Genomic DNA, 21,558 nt, shown 5'->3' with positions numbered 1-21,558 from the left:
CTCTGGCGTTTTGGTTGACAACACCCCTGAAAAATAATTGAAAACGGGCTCATTAAATGCTCCACTGTGCCAGCTGCTAACTTTATCCGTCCCTCTGTGGTTTTGTGCTGTGCAGCTGAAACAGCTGCCTGCCTGCTGCAGGTAAACAGGTGAAACTGAATCCAAACACTAAAGCTAAGGGCCAAATTATTCAAACAATAGGTGGAAAGATGCTCCATAAAGCTAAGGTAATTTATCCACGGGATTTGACAATAAAAATATAAACAAGCACAACTTTAAAGGTATTTGTGCATATAAAAAGCTATTTTTTTCCCCTGGCTACTTACGATCCCAGCTATGGTTATTATAAAAGATAAATAAATAACTTTAATGCATTTGCCAGGTGAGTCCTCAATAGATGCACTGATAAATATACTGACTTAATAATAACTAAAATATTTTTTTAGGATTCCATATGTACAATTATACTAATGACCCTGACTAACATTAAATGAGATTGCATTCAGTGCAGGTCTCATCATGTTTTAGTTTTTTATGACTAACATATCCACTAATAGATTTATATTTTTGCATCATAAGTTTCAGTCGGCATATCAGAACATGAAATAAGTCTAACAGCCACTCTGAGGTTGTATTTCTTTATCATCTCTCACATTTGAGAAGATGTAAGCCACTGTTTGTGTGACACAGGCCACAGGAAAAAACAGTTGGTCACTAATTTTGGTTTCCAAAGAATGCAAACAAGTACAGACATGATCAGATAAGATGTGTCTGCAAGCTTCCTCCCTTGACTTAAAACAGTCAATAGAAATGAGTTTGTTTTTCATTCATTCATATTTTTTTCATCTTGGTGTGTCTCACACTTTATCAGTCAAACACAGAAAATTCTCCATAGAAATCACAAATATTTTCAGTGAGTAATAATATAAAACATGCCTGTAACTGTGTTTCTACAGATGCCTCACTTTGCTTCTGTGTGTTCATTAGTTAAGATTTTACTTTAAAAGTTTTGACCAGAAGTCCTGTCTGGAGACACTCACTTACACTTTGTACATGTGGCTCCCATCCCAGAACTTTACAGAGGACAGTTTTGGCAGTCAAGATGCATTTATATTCATAACCATGAGGTCATTTATAATTTCATTAAACCACTGCATGCTTAAGGAGATAAAATAAACTTAAAAAACGTTTTTACACACAGGAAAAACAGAGAATGTGGAGCGCCATCAAGTGACCAAACCTCATATCACAAAAGAAATAAATCAGGCTTTAAATGAGCCACTAGATAGAGAAAGAACCCATTAAACTTTTTTTTTTTTTTATATTTCATTGTAAAAAGAAGTAACACACTGTAAATTTAATGTACAAAAAAACTGACTTCCTAAAGACATTCATTCATTTCATCATCCATGTATGAAATCTCCAACTTTAAGAAAGATATTACACAAATATCACATTCAAACTGAAAGTCATTTAAGACATCATAACGGTGACATCATTTGAGGTAAAGTAAGTATAATATATTTTCAAAGCAACTAAAAATGAAGTATAAGCACACTTAAAAACGATGGGATATAAAATAACACAAATAATAACAGTAATAATAATTTTCAAATATTTCCACACATGAAATTAAAAACCTGTAAGAAAAAAAACCACTTTAACCTATTACAGATTAAATATGTCACCCAAGTTTTCACAATAAACAAATACAACGACACATACAGGGAATGTCAACAGAAACTAATTTGAACACACACACACACACACACACACAATAAAATGTTATGGAACTAAATCACTCTGTTAGGTACACTGATATATCACCAATATATTAAATTAAAACAGAAAGAGAAAAGAAAATAAACTGTCTCGCTGCATGTATTTACAGTATCTTGTTGAATCCTGATGGTTGTTCACTGAGAAACAAAATGTCTTTCAAACTCCTCCAAGCCTCATAAAGTACTACATTAGTAACTATATCAAGCAAAAGTAGACACGTCGATCACCGCAGACGGCGAGGTACAGGGGGTGCTGAGTTTGTGTGTCTCTGAGTTGGTCTTTGAGGAAGTGCTCGAGTCGGGCAGGATATGTAGCGCTCATGCAGCATCTTCTCTGGCACCCTATGAGAAACAGATGAAGCTGTAAATGACTCGTAAAAGGCGGGTAACTATGACCTCAAATTATTTATTATCATTTTAAAAAATCAGCAGCAAAAACAATAGTAACATATACATCCAGATTTGGCAACTAGTGTTTCATACAACATACTGTGCCAATTCAAAAAATTTGAATTGAAAGTGACATGCAATTGAGTAAACTTCATTAAATCCTTGGTAAGCAAATTTATTCAGCGGTTAATAAACCTGTATGACTGTGACAGCAATGTGTAACAAATTAAAAGGTTGTTGAGCTTCTTATGACTTCATAGGTTGATAGGATAAAAGTCACTGCCTACCTAAAATGCACATAATCAGTCTTTGGGTATACATGTTATGTAAAGACGAACATGCAGTCTCTGCAATCAAAACGTGGGTGTTTTTTAAAAACTTTTGTATACTGAAATCAATACAATTAACTGATTCAAAACACATTTAAATGTGTGATTAAGTAGTAGAGGTATGTCAACTGCAACAAATCACAAGATTTCTACTTGAGGTAAAAGTTCAGATGGCAGTTTCTGCCACTCTGTTAATCTAGTTAGCTTTAGGGGGAATTACACTGTTTAAGCTTCTTTTATTCACAGATTAGCAAACCAGATTGTAGTTGCTGTGGTTAAGTTCTGAGCTCTGTGTTGCTGTAATTGAGCATTTAGGATGCAAAAAGGCATCGTATCACATTGTTTTGCCTTGTTTTTCACATTATGTTGTGTCGCTTTGGTTAACTTATTTCTTTAATTGTTTGGTATCATACAGTATCAGTCGTTCTCTGTTGCATTTATTGGCTTGTTGTGTACAATATTGTATCCCATCACGGCATTTTATCGTGTCATGTTACATTTAGGATACTGTTCATAACTGTACAGTTGGGAAAATAGACAATCAGACAAAAACACAAAAAAATCCCCTTAATCACATCATCTTTAGCATTCACTTTCATTCGAACTCACAAGTTCACACATACAGTCTCACCAGACACTAAAAAACTCAGAGCACACACACCTTGATAAGATCTCACAGTGCCGTTAAATAAGCAAGACTTAAACATTCTCAGGCAGGTTTTGCCACACTAGTTGCAGCACCTTAAACTTTCTTGCAATGGTGTAAGTCAGTAATTACAAACTGGTCTCCTGCGGGCAACATCTACACCGCCAGAGCTTTCTATGCGGCCCGCAGAAAAATAATTCGTTCAGAAAATGTAAGGACATGTGTGCGTCTCACTCGTGGGTACTAAAGATGTCAGAAATCCATCTGTCTGCTTATTATCAGGTGCAGTGAAGTGGCAGGTTCAGGTGCACTTATTAGAAAAATATCAAATGTCAAAATGTCAAAAACAGCATCCTGAGGAAGTTATTAACAACTTACAGAAACACTGCGTGCAGTAGTTCACCTTCTACCTTTTCTTCCCCTCTCTCTGTCACTCACACTCAGACAGACAGACACACACAAACACACACACACGCACGCAACAGCAGCACTTGGACTCTGTCTTCATTTCAGAAAATTGTGCCACTATGGCGCATAAAGTTTGCAGTTTGCAGGTCGGGTTTGGGTGGCTAATAAATCCCTATTTCGCCAGTCAGGCAGTGTAGACTGGATAAGTGAAGCGAAACCTGTTTTTTTTTTTTTTTTACAGTAAATAGGACGCTACATGTGGCATATTTTCATACAAGAATGGGAACAGATTCATAGCTTTTTTTTCACACTATCATATTTAAAGCTCCAGTCTGTAGAATTTAGGGGGGGGGGTTATATACAGAAATTGAATATAATATCCATAACTATGCTTTCAGTAGTTTACAATCAGCTGGAAATAAGAATCATGCTTTTGTTACCTCATATATCTGTGTATGGAGTGGGTTCTATTCTATGGAGTCCACCATGTTGTTTGTACAGCGGTCCAAAACAGACAATATCGTATACTGTATATATGGCCCTCATACAAATGTAGCTGATGACCCCTGGTGTAGGTGTTTGTTCATTGTTCATTTTTTCATTATTATGATTCTTACTTTTATTTATGTAACAGTCATAAGTCCCCTCTTTATCTGACAACAAAAAAACTCTTTTGAATAACTAAACTATTGAAGTTTGGCAAACTTGACTGATATTGAACACATTGTGGGGATTTCAGCATCACGCCATTGTGAAAGGCCTGGTAGGTATCTGCTGTATTACCCACAGAGACAGAATTATATCTCTAAATATGAAGAGTTTAAAGACTTAATGATCATAAACATGTAAGACTCTTCACACCCAAATTGTAACACGAACAAGAAAGAAAGATGATGTATACAGTATATAATAAGACAATAAAAATTATGTATTTAGCAGCTGAACAAACTAAAGGTGTATCAGAGTTTATACGTGGTATGTTGCAGTACACACCGTACTGTTACCCACGTTACTTTTTAAAGAGATACGACCTCTACCATTTAAGATAATCAGAGTTTCAGAACATTACAGGAATCCAGTGCAGTTATAGTAAACGACCAGACCCCTTTTAGAGTCACTTTGATCTGAGCTTTCAGTTTGAGATGTTCTCAGTGTACTCTCTCACCTCTGTGTGGATATTTATGTTTACACGGAACTAACACCAGAGCCTTCATCACTTTCTCACTCTGGCTTCCTCCCTAATGCACAGCTGCAAATTACTGGTGGGTGAACATTTCCTCTGCAGCATGTGTCCCTTCTCACTAATGGCGGCATGCAGATTCTTCACTGCTCACTCTGTTTATGCGGCATGTAAACCCGACTTCCCTACAATACATTCATGGTGTAAACACAACTTGCTCTAACACTTCAAATTACACACTTGGTGTTGCTCTTAGGCATTGCCACACTGCAAAAAGACATCAACGACATACATCCTCTACACTGTATTGTTTTATATACAATTATATCGAGCAATATTTCTCAACGCTGTATTGTTCTGCATTTTAACATCAGAAAACTCAGTCTGACCTTTCTGGGATCCGGGGAGGAATCCTGGGTGGAGTTATGGGAGGAGCATCAGACCGCCGCGGGGGTCGTGGTGGAGGAGGAAGATTTTCTATTGAATCCTTTTGAAAAAGAAAAAAGAAAAAAATGAACTACATTATGTGACATTTTGACAAAACCGAATTAAATTAAATTATGTTTCACAGTAAACAGACTGCATTTTATACAGTGCCTTTAAATTTGAGTGCATTGCAATTGGTATGTCATCCACCCGTTCACACACATATTCATAAAACAAACTCAAATCTTCACTTTCTCTTGTGGCGCTGCACATCTGGCCCTGTCCTCTGCACTAGTAACATGCATAGCTACATGTGCTATGTGAGATAGACAAGCTGCTCAGTTTTATTCTATAATCACTACGTACTGCAGCTCTTCACCTCCTAAAATGCTTCCAGTTTAAAAGTCGTTAAAAGATTCAAACTGCATGACCCAGGGTTTTCTTTCTTGTGAAATCTTTTAACCTTGGCACGAATTGCTCAACAGTTTCTCAGAAATCACTTGTCAGAGTGTAATCAGAACTGAGATGGTTTTTTTTCCCTCTGCAGATAAAGTTTTGATGTTCTTACTGAAACCCCTACTCATATCCTAAAGGTCTTTTACCTAATGAAGGTAAATAGACTGGCAAATAACAACTATTTCCTTTACTGATTTCTAATTTGTTTTTCATTAATAGATTAATGATTTAGCCTATAAAATGTTTATACAATGTCACTACAGCCCAAGGTGAAATCTTCATATTGCTTGTATTGTTTGACCAACTGTGTAATACCCAAAGATTTTCAGTTTTTTGTCACACAAGATTAAAAAGCGAGTGAAACTAGACTATACTAGAAAGTGTTTATTATTTCTGCTCAAGAGGTGAAGCGGGTCATCCTTTAATCACATGGTTGGCGGTTCGATCCCCTGCTCTGCATGTTGAACTCAAAGTTGCTCCCAGTGGGCAGGCCGGCGTCTTACATGGCGGCTCACCATTTGTGTACAGAAAATAATGCAGCAATAAAAGCCAGTCATGGAGCATTGAACTGTCCCCTGTCACTGTGAATACTGTTGTGTCCATGTGCATTGTTGTTAATTAGGTCTCACCTCAAATTCAGGCTCTGTCCCGCTGCTGTAGCTAAAGGTGCTGTGAGTGCTGAGTCTGTTGCTCTCAGTACCTGATGCAAATAAACACAAGGTTAAAGAGGAAATACAACACGTGAGTTCATGCATCTCCGAGGTTTGTGCTTGTGGTGAATTATGCCGTAAGACCACTTCACCAAATGCAGTCAAAAGTATCTATCTGAGTCTTGAAACAAAGACGCTACAGTTATACAACATGTCTGCAGGGAGAGGTATGAGAGATCACAGCGAAAAAAAACAAAGAACAGACTAAATTTGTGAGAGTGAGAATCACAAGGCTGTCAGCAAATTGTTTTATACTTTTGTCAACCTGAAAAGTTTGAAAGCAGGATGTTCCTCTGATATTTAAAGACACTTTTTCTGATGTTTTACAATTTCTAATGAACTTGTACACAAAATTAAAGTGGCGGTTACTTCATACAACATTCAAAAAAGAATGTCAGAAAGTATTAGAATTAATACTTTAGAACAGTTCCATGGCCATATCATTCTAACCCAGCCCACGTGAAAACAAGTAGGAGTGAAACAAACCCTAAAAGAACAAACAGTGTAATTTAAACATACAGTGATTGTAGAGGATTAATTAAGTCTTTGATAAGAGGCTGCCGAATCTTATCCAAAGTCTGTCTTTAACAAAGAACCCAAGTTTCTCAAACATTGATTTGACTGTGGGGATTTTCTTTTGTTTCTTTTAAAACACACATTTTTTTTGTTTGTTTTTTTTCAGCTGATCTGTAAAAAAGGCGTTGTTATATATCTCTTTATTTGTGTTAAAGTGAAATCTGAGATAATTCGTACTTTTGAAATGCAGCACATATAAGTAGTTCAGCTACATTTTTTAAAAAATCACATTTTTTTAACAAAGGGCAAAGCACTGAAGCATATTTAATCCCGGGAGAGTTCTCCGGAAATCTGCTGTGTCATTTTGTCTTTAAATAATTAAGTCTTTGACTTTGACTTTAATGTAAGACAATGTCTAGAATAAAGATAACAAGAGTAAATCTCCTCATGATTTGATACCCAGATCTCCTCAGAGAGGGTTTTTCCCTGTTCTTTTTCAAATTTGATCTTATTTGAATTCATAGAAGGAGTGTTAAAAGACTGACATACATAGAAATAGGGCATCATCATTGCAGGACTTGTCCGTGAAGCCTTTATTCAGAATTGTTCGTAAGGATGTAGTTTCTAATTAGCAGGGATTTCAAGGTGGTTTTTTTTGGAAATCCATGTTTCTTGCAACTGAGCAAAAGCTGTATTTAGGGACAGGATGCTGACAATACCTGACACATTGTGAGCTGTACTCTAATGACACAAAATGAGGAAGCTATAGCTTTTTAGAGTTGTGAAACAAAGCTCTGAGAAAAGGTCTGAGGCTAAAAATATTTGGGAGAAAATCTAAAATGTTCATCTTTCACATACTGAGATGGCCACCAGGACTGTCACCATCTCCTTCAGGAAAAGGTGGGCTAATGCTTCAGGTTCTGTCAGCCAGATGGTGTAGAGGATAACAGGTAATATCTTCTTTAGTTTGAAGTAAGAAGAAATGTGTTTATGGTAAAAGATGCCACATTCTTGAGTCAAGTTCATTCAGTCCACAACTAAATGTAATTTTGGATTATTGGATTTAACTTCAAGCACTTTCACTTCCTGCTGCCAAAGTTACACCCAGTTAAAAAAAATCATAAAAAAGGGAAAATTCAAGCTTTTATGTGAAAAGTTTCCACAGTTTTGAATGTTGGTTCCTCCACTAACACTGCTGCCTCCAAGTGCCGCTATGTGAGTCTTGCTAAGTCTATTTAGCCACTACCTGAAAGTGATGTAAAGACACAACAGACTGTTAATCACTATTGGGATTCAGGGAGCCCCTAGTCACATATTTTGCTGTCCCCTTTCTTTTTTTTTCTAAAAAAAAAAAAAAACAAACCAAAAAGAAACCCACAAACCAATGACATACAACATTTTGGACTGCATCATAAACAGCCATTTTCTCTACCTGCTTGTGTGGGTCATATGTGAAGAAAAAACTCAAACAGGGTTAGGGTTACAGGTGCAGACACCATGGACAAGTTAACGGTCCATCACAAAGCACCAATCACTCACATGAGTGTAGAATCTACACGAGAGGTATGTATTTGAAAAGTGTTAAGAGAGCCAAAAAATAAAAGTTAAAAACAGAAAAAAATAAAAACAAGAGCAGAGAATCTGCCCTTTGGTCCTTTTGGTTCAGATACATTTCTGACCTAATGGCAGCCTCCGGGCGTTAAAAAAAATGAAGCCAATGTGGAAGTGCGAAAAACTGCAGTGCCTTAAAGGGCCCCTTAAGGCAATTACAGCAGTAATAAACATGTTTACACCCTGCTACAAAAAACAGTTTTGTCTTGATAGCTATCTAATTTCCCCCTTCATGACAACTGTACTGGGTTGAAATTTTATATAACTCATATATTTACACTTTATGAAGGCTTAAAGTTCCGCATATTTAGGGGTGGGTCTCTTAACTAACAGGCTGTCTGCTGATAGTGTCCTCAGCTTCCAGTCAGATCCACCTTTCACTCCTCCCAGTGCCAGCCTCTCGCCCAAATATGGTCACTTCTGGCTCCAAAAACACAAGAAAACCACAGCCAAAATGCTGAAGTAGAACTTTCAAAATGGGAGCACACAAACCAATGGGTGACATCCATTATATATAGTCTATGGTGCACCCACATCACACAGGTGAGGTCATGGCTTTTTAAAAGGACAGTGACCAGGTGGAAGACCATACACAGCAGGCATGCAAGAGGCACAATGCCAACAAAACACGAATATAGCGAAGTGAAACACCGAACTTGAGAGTGGGGTTGGCCTTTAACTTTTGTTGGCATGCGACTGATCAACAATTCTGCATAGTATACCCTAAAGGCCTAAACTTAGGCCAAATTAAGGGCCAAAGGACAGTGTCCTTGGGCTCTCAGTCAGCTTCACCCTCTCCAAGTACGGTCAATTCTGGCCCAAAAAATCCAAGATGGCAAAATGCCAACCTTGAGGCTTCAAATCAGTCCTTAGAGGAGTCCACAAACCAATGGGTGACATCACTGTGGCTAATCCATTATTTTTATACAGTCTGTAGTTCTGACCACTGAGCCATAGTGTTGCAAAACAAACATAAGGCATTAGGACTCACTGGATGTGCTGGATGTACTGCCGGTCTTCCAGCTGCCTCTCTGGATAACCTGAGCCGGTAGAGGAGGCAGTGCCACCACTCTGGGTGATGACTCATACACGGCACACTCTAATGTCATGCTGGAGCCCCAATATAAGTTCCTCTGCAGCGGAGCACTTATCTCATAATCTGTAAGGGAAGAGATCACATAAAGTAACAGCAATTTTTAAAAAAACAACAGGATGTGATTTTGGCTGTTTTATATTTGCAAAATATGTTTATAGTCTGTTCATTGTGGAGATATAAAGCTGCATAAAAGCCACTTTATTCATTATTAATAAAATAAATATTCAAATGATAAATTCTCAAATTATTCTACCAAGCTCCTTTCCTGTCTTCTCTCTCTCTTTGTGACGCCTGGTGATGCTGTCTCGTAATCTCTTCAGATTTTCCTACAAAAAAAAAAAAAAAACCCCACACACAACACATATTAGATCCATTTCTTGACCATGAATCAGCACCTGATCATAAAGTTTGTACAGTTGATGTACCTGCTGATAGCGTATTGAGCTGGACCTCCGCTCATGGTCAAATTGCCAGGCCTTGAACTCTTGGACTGCCTCATCCACAGTAATTTCCCCGACTTTTACCCTCTCCTGCAGAGATATGAGCTGTCTCTGTCCAGGTGTCTTCATCCCAGCGTAAGGGTCATAAACAGAAAAGGGGGGTTCGCACGCAGGCCGAGCTAGATGGGTGGAAAAGGTTGACATTAAAACAAAACACAGCTAGTAGATATTTTGAATTTTTTCCACTTTGCATTATTTCATCCCTGGTAGCAGGAAAAACAATACATAAAAATAACAGTCAGAGACAAGGAAGCACTGCTGTGTGAAGCAAAGTATCTCAATCTTTTTGATAAAGTCTGTAGTGTCTCTGAGGACAAGTTAACAAACTGGCATATTGAAATTCCTTTCCTAAGTAGCCTACCAAATAACTGCAGTAATGTTTATAATGTAGGGGCTTGCGAAACAGGTTTAAACTTAGAACCTAAAGGGTAATTCCCCAGAGTGACATATTGCCTATCTCTTCTGTTACAGTAGTTGCACAAGAAATGCAAAGGGCAAAACTTTATTTTCATTCAGTTGCAATTAACAAGCATGAATTTGCAATAGCTGCAGTCACGTACGCACAGGCTTCCACGCATTCATGCTTTCACACGCACAACCTAAGAAACATTTGTCACTTCTTTAATGATGCCTCCCTACGACAACCGGCTCATGTGTTATGAAAGGGGATGTGGCAAAACGTGTTTATAGGTTTATGTCTATCTATCTGTGTATGTGCATGTTTTTTATAAAGTTTGGTCATGTTTATTGAGTCCATTTAGAAGTTATGTGGCTTTTTGTTACAGGTGCATAACCTACTGCCCCCCTTGAACAGTAAATCAGCTGCACTGTAATTGCTTGTGAAGTAACAACCGTACCTGTTCCATTAACCTTCCATTTTCCAAAATCCAAAAAGACATATGTTTAGTTCCTTTCATACTAAGATTGAATGCAACCAATGAGATTATTAGCATTCTGGTCAATGGTATTATCAGCTTGAAATATAAATGATGACACAACAGAAGAAAATTTAAAAAATTTAAATCAATGTTATCTTAAATCATTTAAACATTGCTTTACCTGCAGGATACCCTGTTTTCATCGTTTTACTCTGGGACGTATCTTTATCTGAAAAGACTGAAAAAAAGATAAAAAAGATATTCATTTGTGTGTAGTTTGTGTAGTTTTATGAAATCTTATCTGCAAAAAGAACATTTTAGGAGAAAAGAGCAGGACAAAGGTTAATACCTCTAGAGATGTAAGTCATAGGTTTTTCAGCCTCAGGGTCGGGCTCCGGTCTGGGGATGGGGGCTGGCGGACGGTTCCGGATTCCTGTGTCATAGGTTCCGTTTGCATCCACAGTATCATAGATATCCTCTGGGAGGAGGTTGTATGGATCCTCCTCTTCTTCAATTTGATCTAAGTCATTATGACTGTCTTTTTCCTCTTCCTCACTTTTAAGATGCTTGTTGTTGTTGTCCAGGTTCACACTGGCCTGTGGTTTAGCTGAAGGACAATGTAAACACATTACACTGATATTATTATATATACTATACTACATTATAAATGTTGCAATTTAGGTCATTACTTTAGTTATTCAAATGTGTACCTTGGAAGAATTTCCTAAGCATAGCTTCCTCTGGGTTCTCGTCTACTGCTGTCATCACCTCGTCTAAAAAAAAAACAAAACAGCATCGTCAGCATAAGCACCAGTTGAACCATACGTTTTATAATTGTCATCATCGTAAGGATCAATAAATACAATCATGTTAATCTTACATAGGTCCTCTGCACATTCAGGATTAATCCCCAGCATTGACTCATATATGTCCTCTGAGCAACCGGAGTATTTCATCATGATATCTTGAGAGGCAGCTGACATTGACTCATACACCTCTGCGCTCTCCTCTGTGTTCATGGAGTCCTCTATGTGGCACTTGAGCAGGTCTGCTGTCTCCTAGATTTGTTCCAACATGAGAGACAAGCAGACACTGAGTCAAAAGATACCTAACCATCAAAGGAAAAGATCCATCACACTTTTAGATTCTACAAAGAAATAACACACTCACAACAAATTCATCCATGAACTGTCTGAGATCAGTGAAGCCACTCTTCTCTGCCAGTGTGTTTGGGTAGTCTCCAAACTTGTTCATCACGCTGTAAGCCTGCAGAGCTCCGGGACACTGAAGGAGAATGGTGGTCAGCTTCTTCAGGCCGTACTTTGCAGCAAAGTGGAGCAGCGTGGGAAGCTCCTCATTTCGCTGATCTGAAGGAAAGAAAGCAAATCAGATTAAATCATTTGAATGACTAAGTGTTGATACCTAAAAACACTTTCATCATAATAGATTGAACAGGCCTTGCAGATGCAGATAAAATATACTTTCAAATGCTTCCAGATATATTCAGCATTTTCCAAGCAAGTTGGAGGTAACAAACAGAACTAGAAATCAAGAGTTTTGTGCTCACATGTTGCCATATTGTCTTCTTCAATCTGTCTGATTCCAAACAGCTGAAGACTAGTGGCAGGCATCCTGGATTTTAACGAGTCAGTTAGCATTTTGTCCAGTGATTCTGTTGCATTGGATGTCAAGTTGAAAGCCTGAAAATACAAAATGACTTACAATGTGGCGAGCTATTCACATTAGCAAAAACAGCACTTTTTACTATGTCTATGACACAGTGTCTCACCTGGCAGATGAAGTTTACAGGATCAGTTGCATTTTCAAGGCATTGACTGACTTCTCCCATATTGGTATAATATGTAACAGGCATCAAGCTGACACACGATTGGTCAGTGTACATGGTGAGTGATACCACTCCAGCAGGCATATCTAGTGGGAAAAAAATACAGTTGACAAAAGTTTTCAAAATCTGGCCATCAAATCCATTTACAGTCACAGGAGTCACTGGGGATACTTACCAGGTGCATTAACACTTAGAGTGTATTCATTCTCCAGAGTGCCTGGGACCCTTTTTATAGTTACATTTTCAGATGAAAACTCCACCTCTGGTACCGAGCAATCATCTATTTTATGTGTGAAAATAATAAAAAGTTTCTCCCGTTCCTTCAAAAAAAAGGAAAACAGAAATAAAATGCCTACTTAGTAATCATTTTCAACTAGGACAACACTAATGCATTTATAGAAAACAAGAATTGATACCATGAAAAATTATTTTTACTTCAATTAACAGCAATAACAGAATGAAAATGATAACTATTTCTACACTTAATCCAGTTTTTCACACAATTAAATTAAGAAAAAGTGGGAGATAATGTAGAATAACCCACTTGCTGCACACAGTATCACTTTAAAAACTGCTTTGATCCTCATTAACATTATCTCTGATACTTAATGATGTAATTACTTGAGACTTACCCCACACCGAACTCTGTTTGGTTGAACGGTGAGACAGGTGAGCTGCGTTGATGTATTTAGTTCCTCGCTTGTTGAATTCTCTGTGTGCACTGCTTCTTCATCCTTCAGGACAGTTTCTTGTTTTGACTCCACTTCCTCTGACTTATCACTGGAGCGATTTTCAGTTGAAGTGGCTGGTGCGATGTGCAACTCTGCCGCAGCTATAGCCAAAGCTGCGCTCTCATATTCAGCCTCCATTCGTCTGCCTTTGAATAAAAAACACAGAAAATATGATCAAAAATCAAGTACTTCTATGAAAACCTAAATATTATGCAAAGTTTAATTGTGCTTTTATGTAGTCCCTAATTATTCAGCAAGGGCAAAAGGCTCAATATATGCAGCTGTCTCCCTTACTTCTGCCTATATGTGGCACACGCTCTACTTTATTTAACTTTATTTATTTACTTCCATAGCAGTGGAACCAAGTTTGATATCCCAAAACTTTACTTCACAAATCAAAAAATACATAATGAGATAACATGTTAATTTGTAATCTGGGTAAACTGATACCTTCAGTAAAGTGACAATATAGTGGCATCTAGCAGTGTGGGTGTGGTTTGCAGCCACCTGAAACTTCTACTATACCAGGCGTATGGCCCTATCTAGAGCCGGTGCTTATTTTGTCCATTGTTGGCTACTGTATAAACAACATGGCGGACATAGCGGTCAAGGACCTGCTCTGTATGTCAATACACACAGATCATTCTAGGTTAAAGAAAACACAACAAATCTTGGTTTCAGGTGATTACACTAAAGAAAACGTCAGGAATATTATACTCCATTTCTGCAAATATATCCCCCTAAATCCAACACACTGGACCCTAAAGCAGTTTATCTGAATTCTAAATAGTAATCTGTTCGGAAAAAGCTTGAGAAAAAACAAAAAGTTAAGTGCTACAATTTGTTTTGCATACTGTCAGCGATGGACTCCAGAATGGTGGAAACGTAGAAAGCAGGCTCGTCCTCAGTGGAGAGTTTTCTCCAGCTTGACCAGTCTTCGAAGCACTCTGTTGGTACGTCATCCTCCGGCACGCCGCACAGCAGTGCCACCACTCTATGTGGAGGATGAAGGAGTCTCTGAAGTGCTCCCTCCAGCTCCAAGTCATAGAGCAAGTCCAGCAGTGCCCCTGTTAGGAGCAGCACAATGCACTTGCAGCCTTGGAAACATTCAAAGTCATATCCATGGTGCTGATCAGCAGTGCCGACTGCATGCAGTAAAATAGACCTTTTGCGGAATTTTCTAGAGGATTTCAAGATCTGCAGCAGATATGTAGCCCATTCCTGTGCCTCAGCCGTGTGCAGAATTAACAGCTCGTGCGCTGAATGTGACTCAGATTTTGCTGAAAAACAGAGAACATCCCAGCATGATGATTACGTACAGTGCCTGCATTCAAACAATCCCAAAATTGCCCAACCAAAGTGTAAAACTGGAAAATATTAATCATTAGTTCCTTTAACACTGCTTATCCAGTCTGACCACGTGAAATGACTCACAATTCTGTAATCAGCTCAAACATTACACTAATGACATGACACTGGTCATATTATGTGTTGCTCTCCGTGTTGCAGCAGGTAATGTTTGCCGTGGAAATGCTCCACAACATACCAGCTGTCCAGCAGTGAAACGTCAAGGTGACTGTGGTTAGAGAATGAATGTCTGATTTGTTTGATATTTCAGCGCAGAGCCAACGAGAAGTTGTGCAAACATTGTGCTGTGTCAACACTGGTCAGAGTAATTTTGTTTGACTCATTACAGTGTTTAATCAGGTCAAGTTCACCTCTGTACACGCTAACTGGGAGAGAAACCCAACTAGACTATTTCACCTTCATCACAGTTCCCCCTGATTACGGGGCCCAGAGACTTGCCATCTGTTTCTTCATAGACCGACGACACAATTCGATTTTAGACGTGGGAAATTTTAAAATAGGCAACATATTAATTTAAGTATACAGGAAGGCTAAGATGCATGCTTCCTCTTTTTTTTATAAACTCAGAAACAAATTGTCAATGAAAGATATTTTAAATAAAGTTCAATTAAATACAGATTTAAAACAAAACAAAACATTATAAAAGAGGAATCCATATTGTGTAAAATAAATCTCTATCTTTTGAGCATATTTTAACCACCTGCAACTAACTAAAAAGAAATGTACAGAGGATATGTCATATTTACCTGCTTTAATATGTGAGACGGGTTCTTCCATGGTCGTAAAGCGTCAAAAGTGCTTAAAATCACCCCACCAGAAACATCATTTCACAACATCACAAATACGTCCTTTGCTGAAGCGCCTTTCCTCTTCAACTGAGAGTGCATTTGCTTTCACCAGCTATAGCCCTTTGCTCAGTTGTATTAATAGCAATGCTTAGTTTCCTGATTTTGGTAACACTGCCCCACTTCCTGAAACAGTTGAAGAAGTGAGAAAATGCAGCACAGTGGTGTCATGTCGTACAACATGTCTGCCATTACACTGGGCTATTTTTCTTAAGTCATTTGTATAGTAGTGTAGTAGATTATGCAATGCAAAAAAAATTTAAAAAAGGAATAAAAAGAAAGGGGTAGCAAAGAGTTACTGTGTTTAACTGTGAGGCATGGCAGGCACAGACCCTGATGTAGAAAACACATTAACACAAACCTCTAATCTTTTATGTAGGAAACTCTTTTGATATGCTTTTGCTCTCTGTTCTCACCAAAAAAAAAAACCCAAAAAGGCACACAAACACACACACACACACACACACACACACCCACACACACATACAGTTCACCTGTTGTGTGAGTCATATGCTTCTTCCGTTTTTTCACTTCCTTAACAAGGTGCGGTGTGTCTGGAGAGTTTCACACCCAGTAATATTGTGAGACTATATCTCGAATTAACAGAAATGCATATCTCAAATCAGCAATACTATGATCATCTTACCAACTTACTGTAAAACTCTACTACCACAGACGTGCTGATATAAAATTCAGTGTTAAAGTTACATATCTGCACTTTTATAGGCAATAAAACTGACATTTTAGGTTTTATTTTTATTTCATTTTAAAACTTAAAGGAACAGTTCACCCCAAGAATCAATAATAAACATTTTTCCTCTTACCTGTATTGCAATTCATCAATCTAGATTGTTTCAGTGTGAGCTACAGTGTGTTGGAGATAATGACCATGACCATAGAGATGTCTACCTTCTCTCCAATATAATGAAACTAGATGGCACTTGTCATGTGGCGCTCAAAAAACTATATTTGAAAAACTCAAAATCAAAATCAATGTTTTTTTTTTACAGAAATCATGATGCAGTTACTCAAGATAATCATCAGACCTTGTTATAAGCCATTTCATGTAGAAAATACTTTCTTTCTGCCAAATGACACCCGCCAACCGTATGACTGCATCTCGCACTGTCACGAGCCTCTCGTCCATGAGTAGATGCACAATTCCTGCTGCACAGTGATAAGGTTGGCAGGAGTAATTCGACAGAAAGAAAATATTTCCTCCATTAAACTGCTCATATCAAGGTCTGTGGATTATCTTGAGTTAGCAGATCATGATTTCTAGAAAGAGACATCACTGTTGAGTTATCTAAATGTATTCTTTTGGCGCTTTGAGCTCAACAAGCCGAGTGCCATCTAGTTCCATTAAATGAGAGAAACCAAACACCTCTAAAGCTGATATCTCCAACATGTGGCTGCCCACATCAAAACAATTGAGGATGACAAACAGCACTACTAGTAAAAAAGTGTATTTTTTGATTTGGGTTGTATGCAATTATGTATGCATTGTATGTATGCAGTAACTTTAAGCTATTTTACGGGGGGGGTGGATTTTTAGTTTTTATGATCAATGTTTAGGATTAAATTTGTAATAATATGATGCTACAGAGTTACTGTAAGTGTGTGCTCAAATTCTTACTGAAAATTCACATGTATTTCCTACGTTAAACAAGCTGAATGAATCATCTGTATGTCATCACGATCACTACCGGTGTAAAGCTTTAGTTTTTTTCTCCACTTTCATGAAACAACAGATTGCAACAACAGCATGGCACCACACTGATACAACCACTAGAGGGCAGCAAACAATCACTTACACCAGCCAACAAACCGTCACCTTCACCGACCACTGAGCAGACAACTTCCAAAAGAAAACAGTCACTGCAAGGCAGGCACCTCTGGACAGGTGTGGAAAGATACTTTGGCTGTAATAATCCATCATACTTAGGGCATAAAATAATATTTCATTGCACTATTTTGGTCAGACAGACTCAACAACACAAACTAACTGCAGGGAGTTGGTTTGAAAATCTTTACTTGGCAGGAACTCCACTGGAAAAATAAACAATTTCAAACACCAGCTCTTTCTTCTCAGCTTAAGATAAAGTTGGTTTGGAAGACTGAACTAAGGACAACATCCCCGTGCCACATCAACAGAGGAAAACTGTTTGGACTTTTGCAGAACAGGAGGATGATCCTGCTCTGCTTGACGAATATGGACAAAATCTTCTCTGGGAATGTGGAGAGTTGGACTTCTACTTGTTGAAGGAAAAGACAAGAATTGCTTTGGAAGCGGAAATGCAGTATGTCTGTGTCTCTGTATACTATATATTGCACTATATTTACTGTCATTTTATTTGGGCTTATGTACTTTATAGTGCCCTCAAAACTTATCCATGGCTTGTAGGCTACTTTCTGCTAACAATCCCACATTGCAATGCATCACATTTTATAGATGCAAAAATGTATGTCTGCGATGAGAAACACTGTATGTAAATATGTTCAGAGAATCTCAATTCACCAATCCCTTAAGTAGTGAAAGTTTTCCCGATAACAATACTGCCTAAAATTTTTGGATCAGGTATTAGGAAGTATACCAGTCTTATATGAGTCTAACTTATTAATATACGTTAAGGTAGTTTCACTTGCGAATGAATCATCAGTTTTCCAGGAATTCTATTCTTCTTTGCTTTTGTTGCTCTAAAAGAAAGAGACAAAGAATTGTCTCTGGTAAATAGCATAACAGTGTTTAACCTGAGTCATGCCATATGATAGTAATGCTGTCACATCTATACTGGGTTAGTAGTATGCATCCTTTATTTCTTTTTATTCGGTGGCACTAGATCGGTACTCGGTATGAGCTGATTCATTAGTTCAAGTATTGGAACCAGTGTCGGAAAGGAAAAAATGGCATCAGAACATCTCTAATAAAAAGTGTGACATTTGTACACAAACAAAAACAGATAAACAACTCTAAATCAGCTGATTGAAGGCACAGGGTAAAGCAGGTGGTTTGGTCTGCAACAACAAACTGCAGATAGGTTGAGGTAAAACCCCTTTTCACACATATTTATGCTGCACGTGAAAAGTAATGAAGGCTAAACTTGAGGTACATTTTCCTGGCATGGCTCAGACTGAGTGAACCAACGGGAAGGCGAGCTAAATGCCAATAAACACAAAGCAATCACCAGTGATCACGATCATTGTATGAGAATTGATGGGCCTGATCACGTCCCAACAAAGCCCTCAAAAGGCTCCCCGTCGCAGCACCTGAAACAGCTTTTTTCCCCTGCCATCAACAAAACACCAAACCATCACATCTCTTGTAGAATTACTTCAACAAACTTCCAGACACGTGTCGAGTCAAAGCCAAGAAGCTGCTCATGGCGGCTCAGGGTTTAAACCTTTTTGTTGGTGTTTGATTTATTTTGGCATGTACATGCAGGTTTGCCCTGTCCTCAATCTTCAGTTTCTTTAATTATAGTTACAAAATCACGGGAGAAGAGTTTATTCACTTGTCCAACCATGAATTTCAGCCATGAAATCAATTTACACAGCTTTGCCTTTCTCCAATAATACAATTAGTTTTGTTCCTGCTTTGACCTCTTTCTCCGACGTAGACCTTTTAATGGCCGCAGCAGAAGTTCACTCTCTGACTTCTGAAGCTGCCTGTGAAGAGCAGGGTGATCCATGACCCGCCTTTAAGTACAATTTCCTGTAGAAAAAGAATCCCCTAATTTCTTCTAACTCTGCCATTAGCTACCATAAGCATGACCGGCCCGTTACCTTTTGTTTGGGCTCCCTTGAAACCACTATCTATTAGGTGGCTCAAATCAAATCCCTGCAGCCTGAGTTTAATAAGAGAATATTTTCGCTCCTATATTTTAACCTTGTTATCCAATATCCTGTCTTTTTAGTCTGCAGTGTGTTTTCAGCACACAGAGCGACTCTGCCAGAGAGCGTGCGTCAGTTCACAACAGAGACCTGACATCCTGCCTCTCGGAGCACAAAAGTTCACAAGAAATCTTTGTGATATTCTGTGTAACTGGTCCTGGATAAATCACTGTTACATGCAGGAGGATTAACAGTTTACTACTGACCAGAGTGACTATTATTTTTTAATGTAAGTCTAACTGAGCCATGCTGAGATGTTAGTTGGGCTGCTTAATAAACAAGATTGTTTTCATGCACTGTTTGAACATTTACCTACAAAAAGTAATGCACCAGTAATTTGTGTATAATCCTCGTAAGGCTATGACCAGTGCACTGACGGATTAAATAACGAAGTAATATAAAGACCGAAAGTCCACGAAGAGAGGCAGGTTGGGGTGGTAGATGGGTCAAACAACACACAACCTTCACCAAGGAGACCAGTGTCCATCACCGAGTGAACATTGTGTTATTTTAAGGTACGCTGTCTCCATGTTTCTTTTCATGATCTTAATCTACATAATTGTACTTGCCTAAACCTAACCTACATTACTTTACTATCCTAAATTTAATCCTCATAATCTATTTGCCTAAACCTGCTCTGTTATTTTACTTGCCTAAACCTAACCTACATAGGTTTTTTAGCCTTTATTTAATCTACGTAACTTTACTCGCCTTAACCAAATCTACGAGTCTTTACTGCATAAAGCTGATCTAGGTATCTTTACTTGCCGAAACATAATCTGCATAACTTTACTACCCTAGATTTAATCTATCCAGTGTTATCACCTTAAACTTAATTTATGTAACTTTACTTGCCAAAACTTATTCTACGTAATTATTAGTCAAAATCTAATCTACGTATCTTTACTTTCCTAAACATACGTATTTACTTATGTAAACATAATCTGTGTAATTTTTCATACCTAAATTTAATCTATGTAATTTAATTGCCTAAACCTTACCTATCGAACTGAATTTGCCAAAATTGAATCTACGTGATTTATCCGCCTAAACCTAATCTACGTAATTTTACTTACTAAACATAATCTGCGGAACTTTTCTTACCTCAACTTCATTTATTTGCCTAAACCAAACCTTATGTAACTTTACTTTATGAGGATACTTTATGGGAGATTCAGAATGAGACTGCTTGACTGTGTTTGGCTTATTTTACTGAAAATTGCACATTTACTTTTTTGCCTGATTATTTATATCTGGGAGGAAATAATTCTGCAATTTTTATTTACTTTTTTTTTTAACTTATTGTTACTCAGAGTCATGAAATCTCTTTTGGGGCTGACAGACCCATAATTACTGTAATATGTGTGTGAAAACGGATTTGTGCCAATTTTCTAAACTGCTTTCATTTCAATAACGCCCACACGATGTGCCTCCTGGGTGAAAATTCCCCAAAAGGTCATTTCTGAGGAACGGCAGAAATGCGGCCATATTTAAACATGTGTTTTTAGACTTTGAAACCGTTTCAGGAGCTTATGAAATATGCTCAGTTCACAGAGAAGCATGTAATTCTACAATGACAAAAAAAACATGAAAAAGTTGAAGTTACATAGCACCAAGACTTCCAAGGCAGCAGGCTGTAACAGAGGGGGGAGCAGAGCACTGTACATCTAATATCGCCGACATAATGGTCATGTTACCGTCTCATTTACTGTACTTCCCCATCCCGGGAAAGCTCTACCTCATATCTGCACTGCTTCTGAGGCTGTTTGGGAGACTTTTAAAGTGGAGAGAGCTAGAAACAAAGCGCAGTCCGAGGACATGGAGTGCAATCTTGAAATGGAAAACTGAAATGGGGAAAGGGTCTCTAGCTGAAATGTTATTTGGATGATAGCCTGCATAAGAAAGGAACTGTGTTTGGTTTCTCATTGAGAGTCACCAGCAGGGCTCATT

The 21,558-nt window shown here is 38.1% G+C and overlaps 1 protein-coding gene across 1 annotated transcript; it reads right to left on the bottom strand.

Annotated features, from left to right (window-relative positions):
• Nucleotides 1–624: 624 nt before the first annotated feature.
• On the bottom strand, nucleotides 625–15,796 carry pik3ap1 (phosphoinositide-3-kinase adaptor protein 1). Its single transcript, XM_042502299.2, has 17 exons — nucleotides 15,619–15,796; nucleotides 14,359–14,784; nucleotides 13,406–13,650; nucleotides 12,949–13,093; nucleotides 12,717–12,859; nucleotides 12,495–12,627; nucleotides 12,098–12,294; nucleotides 11,808–11,985; nucleotides 11,638–11,700; nucleotides 11,277–11,534; nucleotides 11,109–11,165; nucleotides 9,975–10,168; nucleotides 9,803–9,875; nucleotides 9,445–9,612; nucleotides 6,246–6,316; nucleotides 5,124–5,221; nucleotides 625–2,123 (listed from the first exon to the last, which is right to left on the bottom strand). The coding sequence occupies exons 1-17, from the start codon at nucleotides 15,647–15,649 to the stop codon at nucleotides 2,006–2,008; spliced, it is 2,598 nt and encodes an 865-aa protein (XP_042358233.2). The 5' UTR covers nucleotides 15,650–15,796; the 3' UTR covers nucleotides 625–2,005.
• Nucleotides 15,797–21,558: the final 5,762 nt, after the last annotated feature.

The sequence above is a fragment of the Plectropomus leopardus genome, chromosome 13, assembly GCF_026936395.1.
Source record: "Plectropomus leopardus strain MGB_pleo_1.0 chromosome 13, ASM2693639v1, whole genome shotgun sequence".
Classification (NCBI taxonomy): domain Eukaryota; kingdom Metazoa; phylum Chordata; class Actinopteri; order Perciformes; family Serranidae; genus Plectropomus; species Plectropomus leopardus.
This window is presented reverse-complemented; position numbering and strand designations above follow the sequence as displayed.

What these genes read in the sequence shown, in the direction of transcription:
- pik3ap1 (XM_042502299.2), bottom strand. Translation starts at nt 15,649, where the DNA reads ATGGAAGAACCCGTCTCACATATTAAAGCAG. An exon ending in GCTTAGGAAATTCTTCCAAG is followed by an intron (nt 11,535 to 11,637) that starts GTACACATTTGA and finishes ATTGTCCTTCAG; the next exon opens with CTAAACCACAGGCCAGTGTG. An exon ending in GAAAACAGGGTATCCTGCAG is followed by an intron (nt 10,169 to 11,108) that starts GTAAAGCAATGT and finishes CCACCCATCTAG; the next exon opens with CTCGGCCTGCGTGCGAACCC.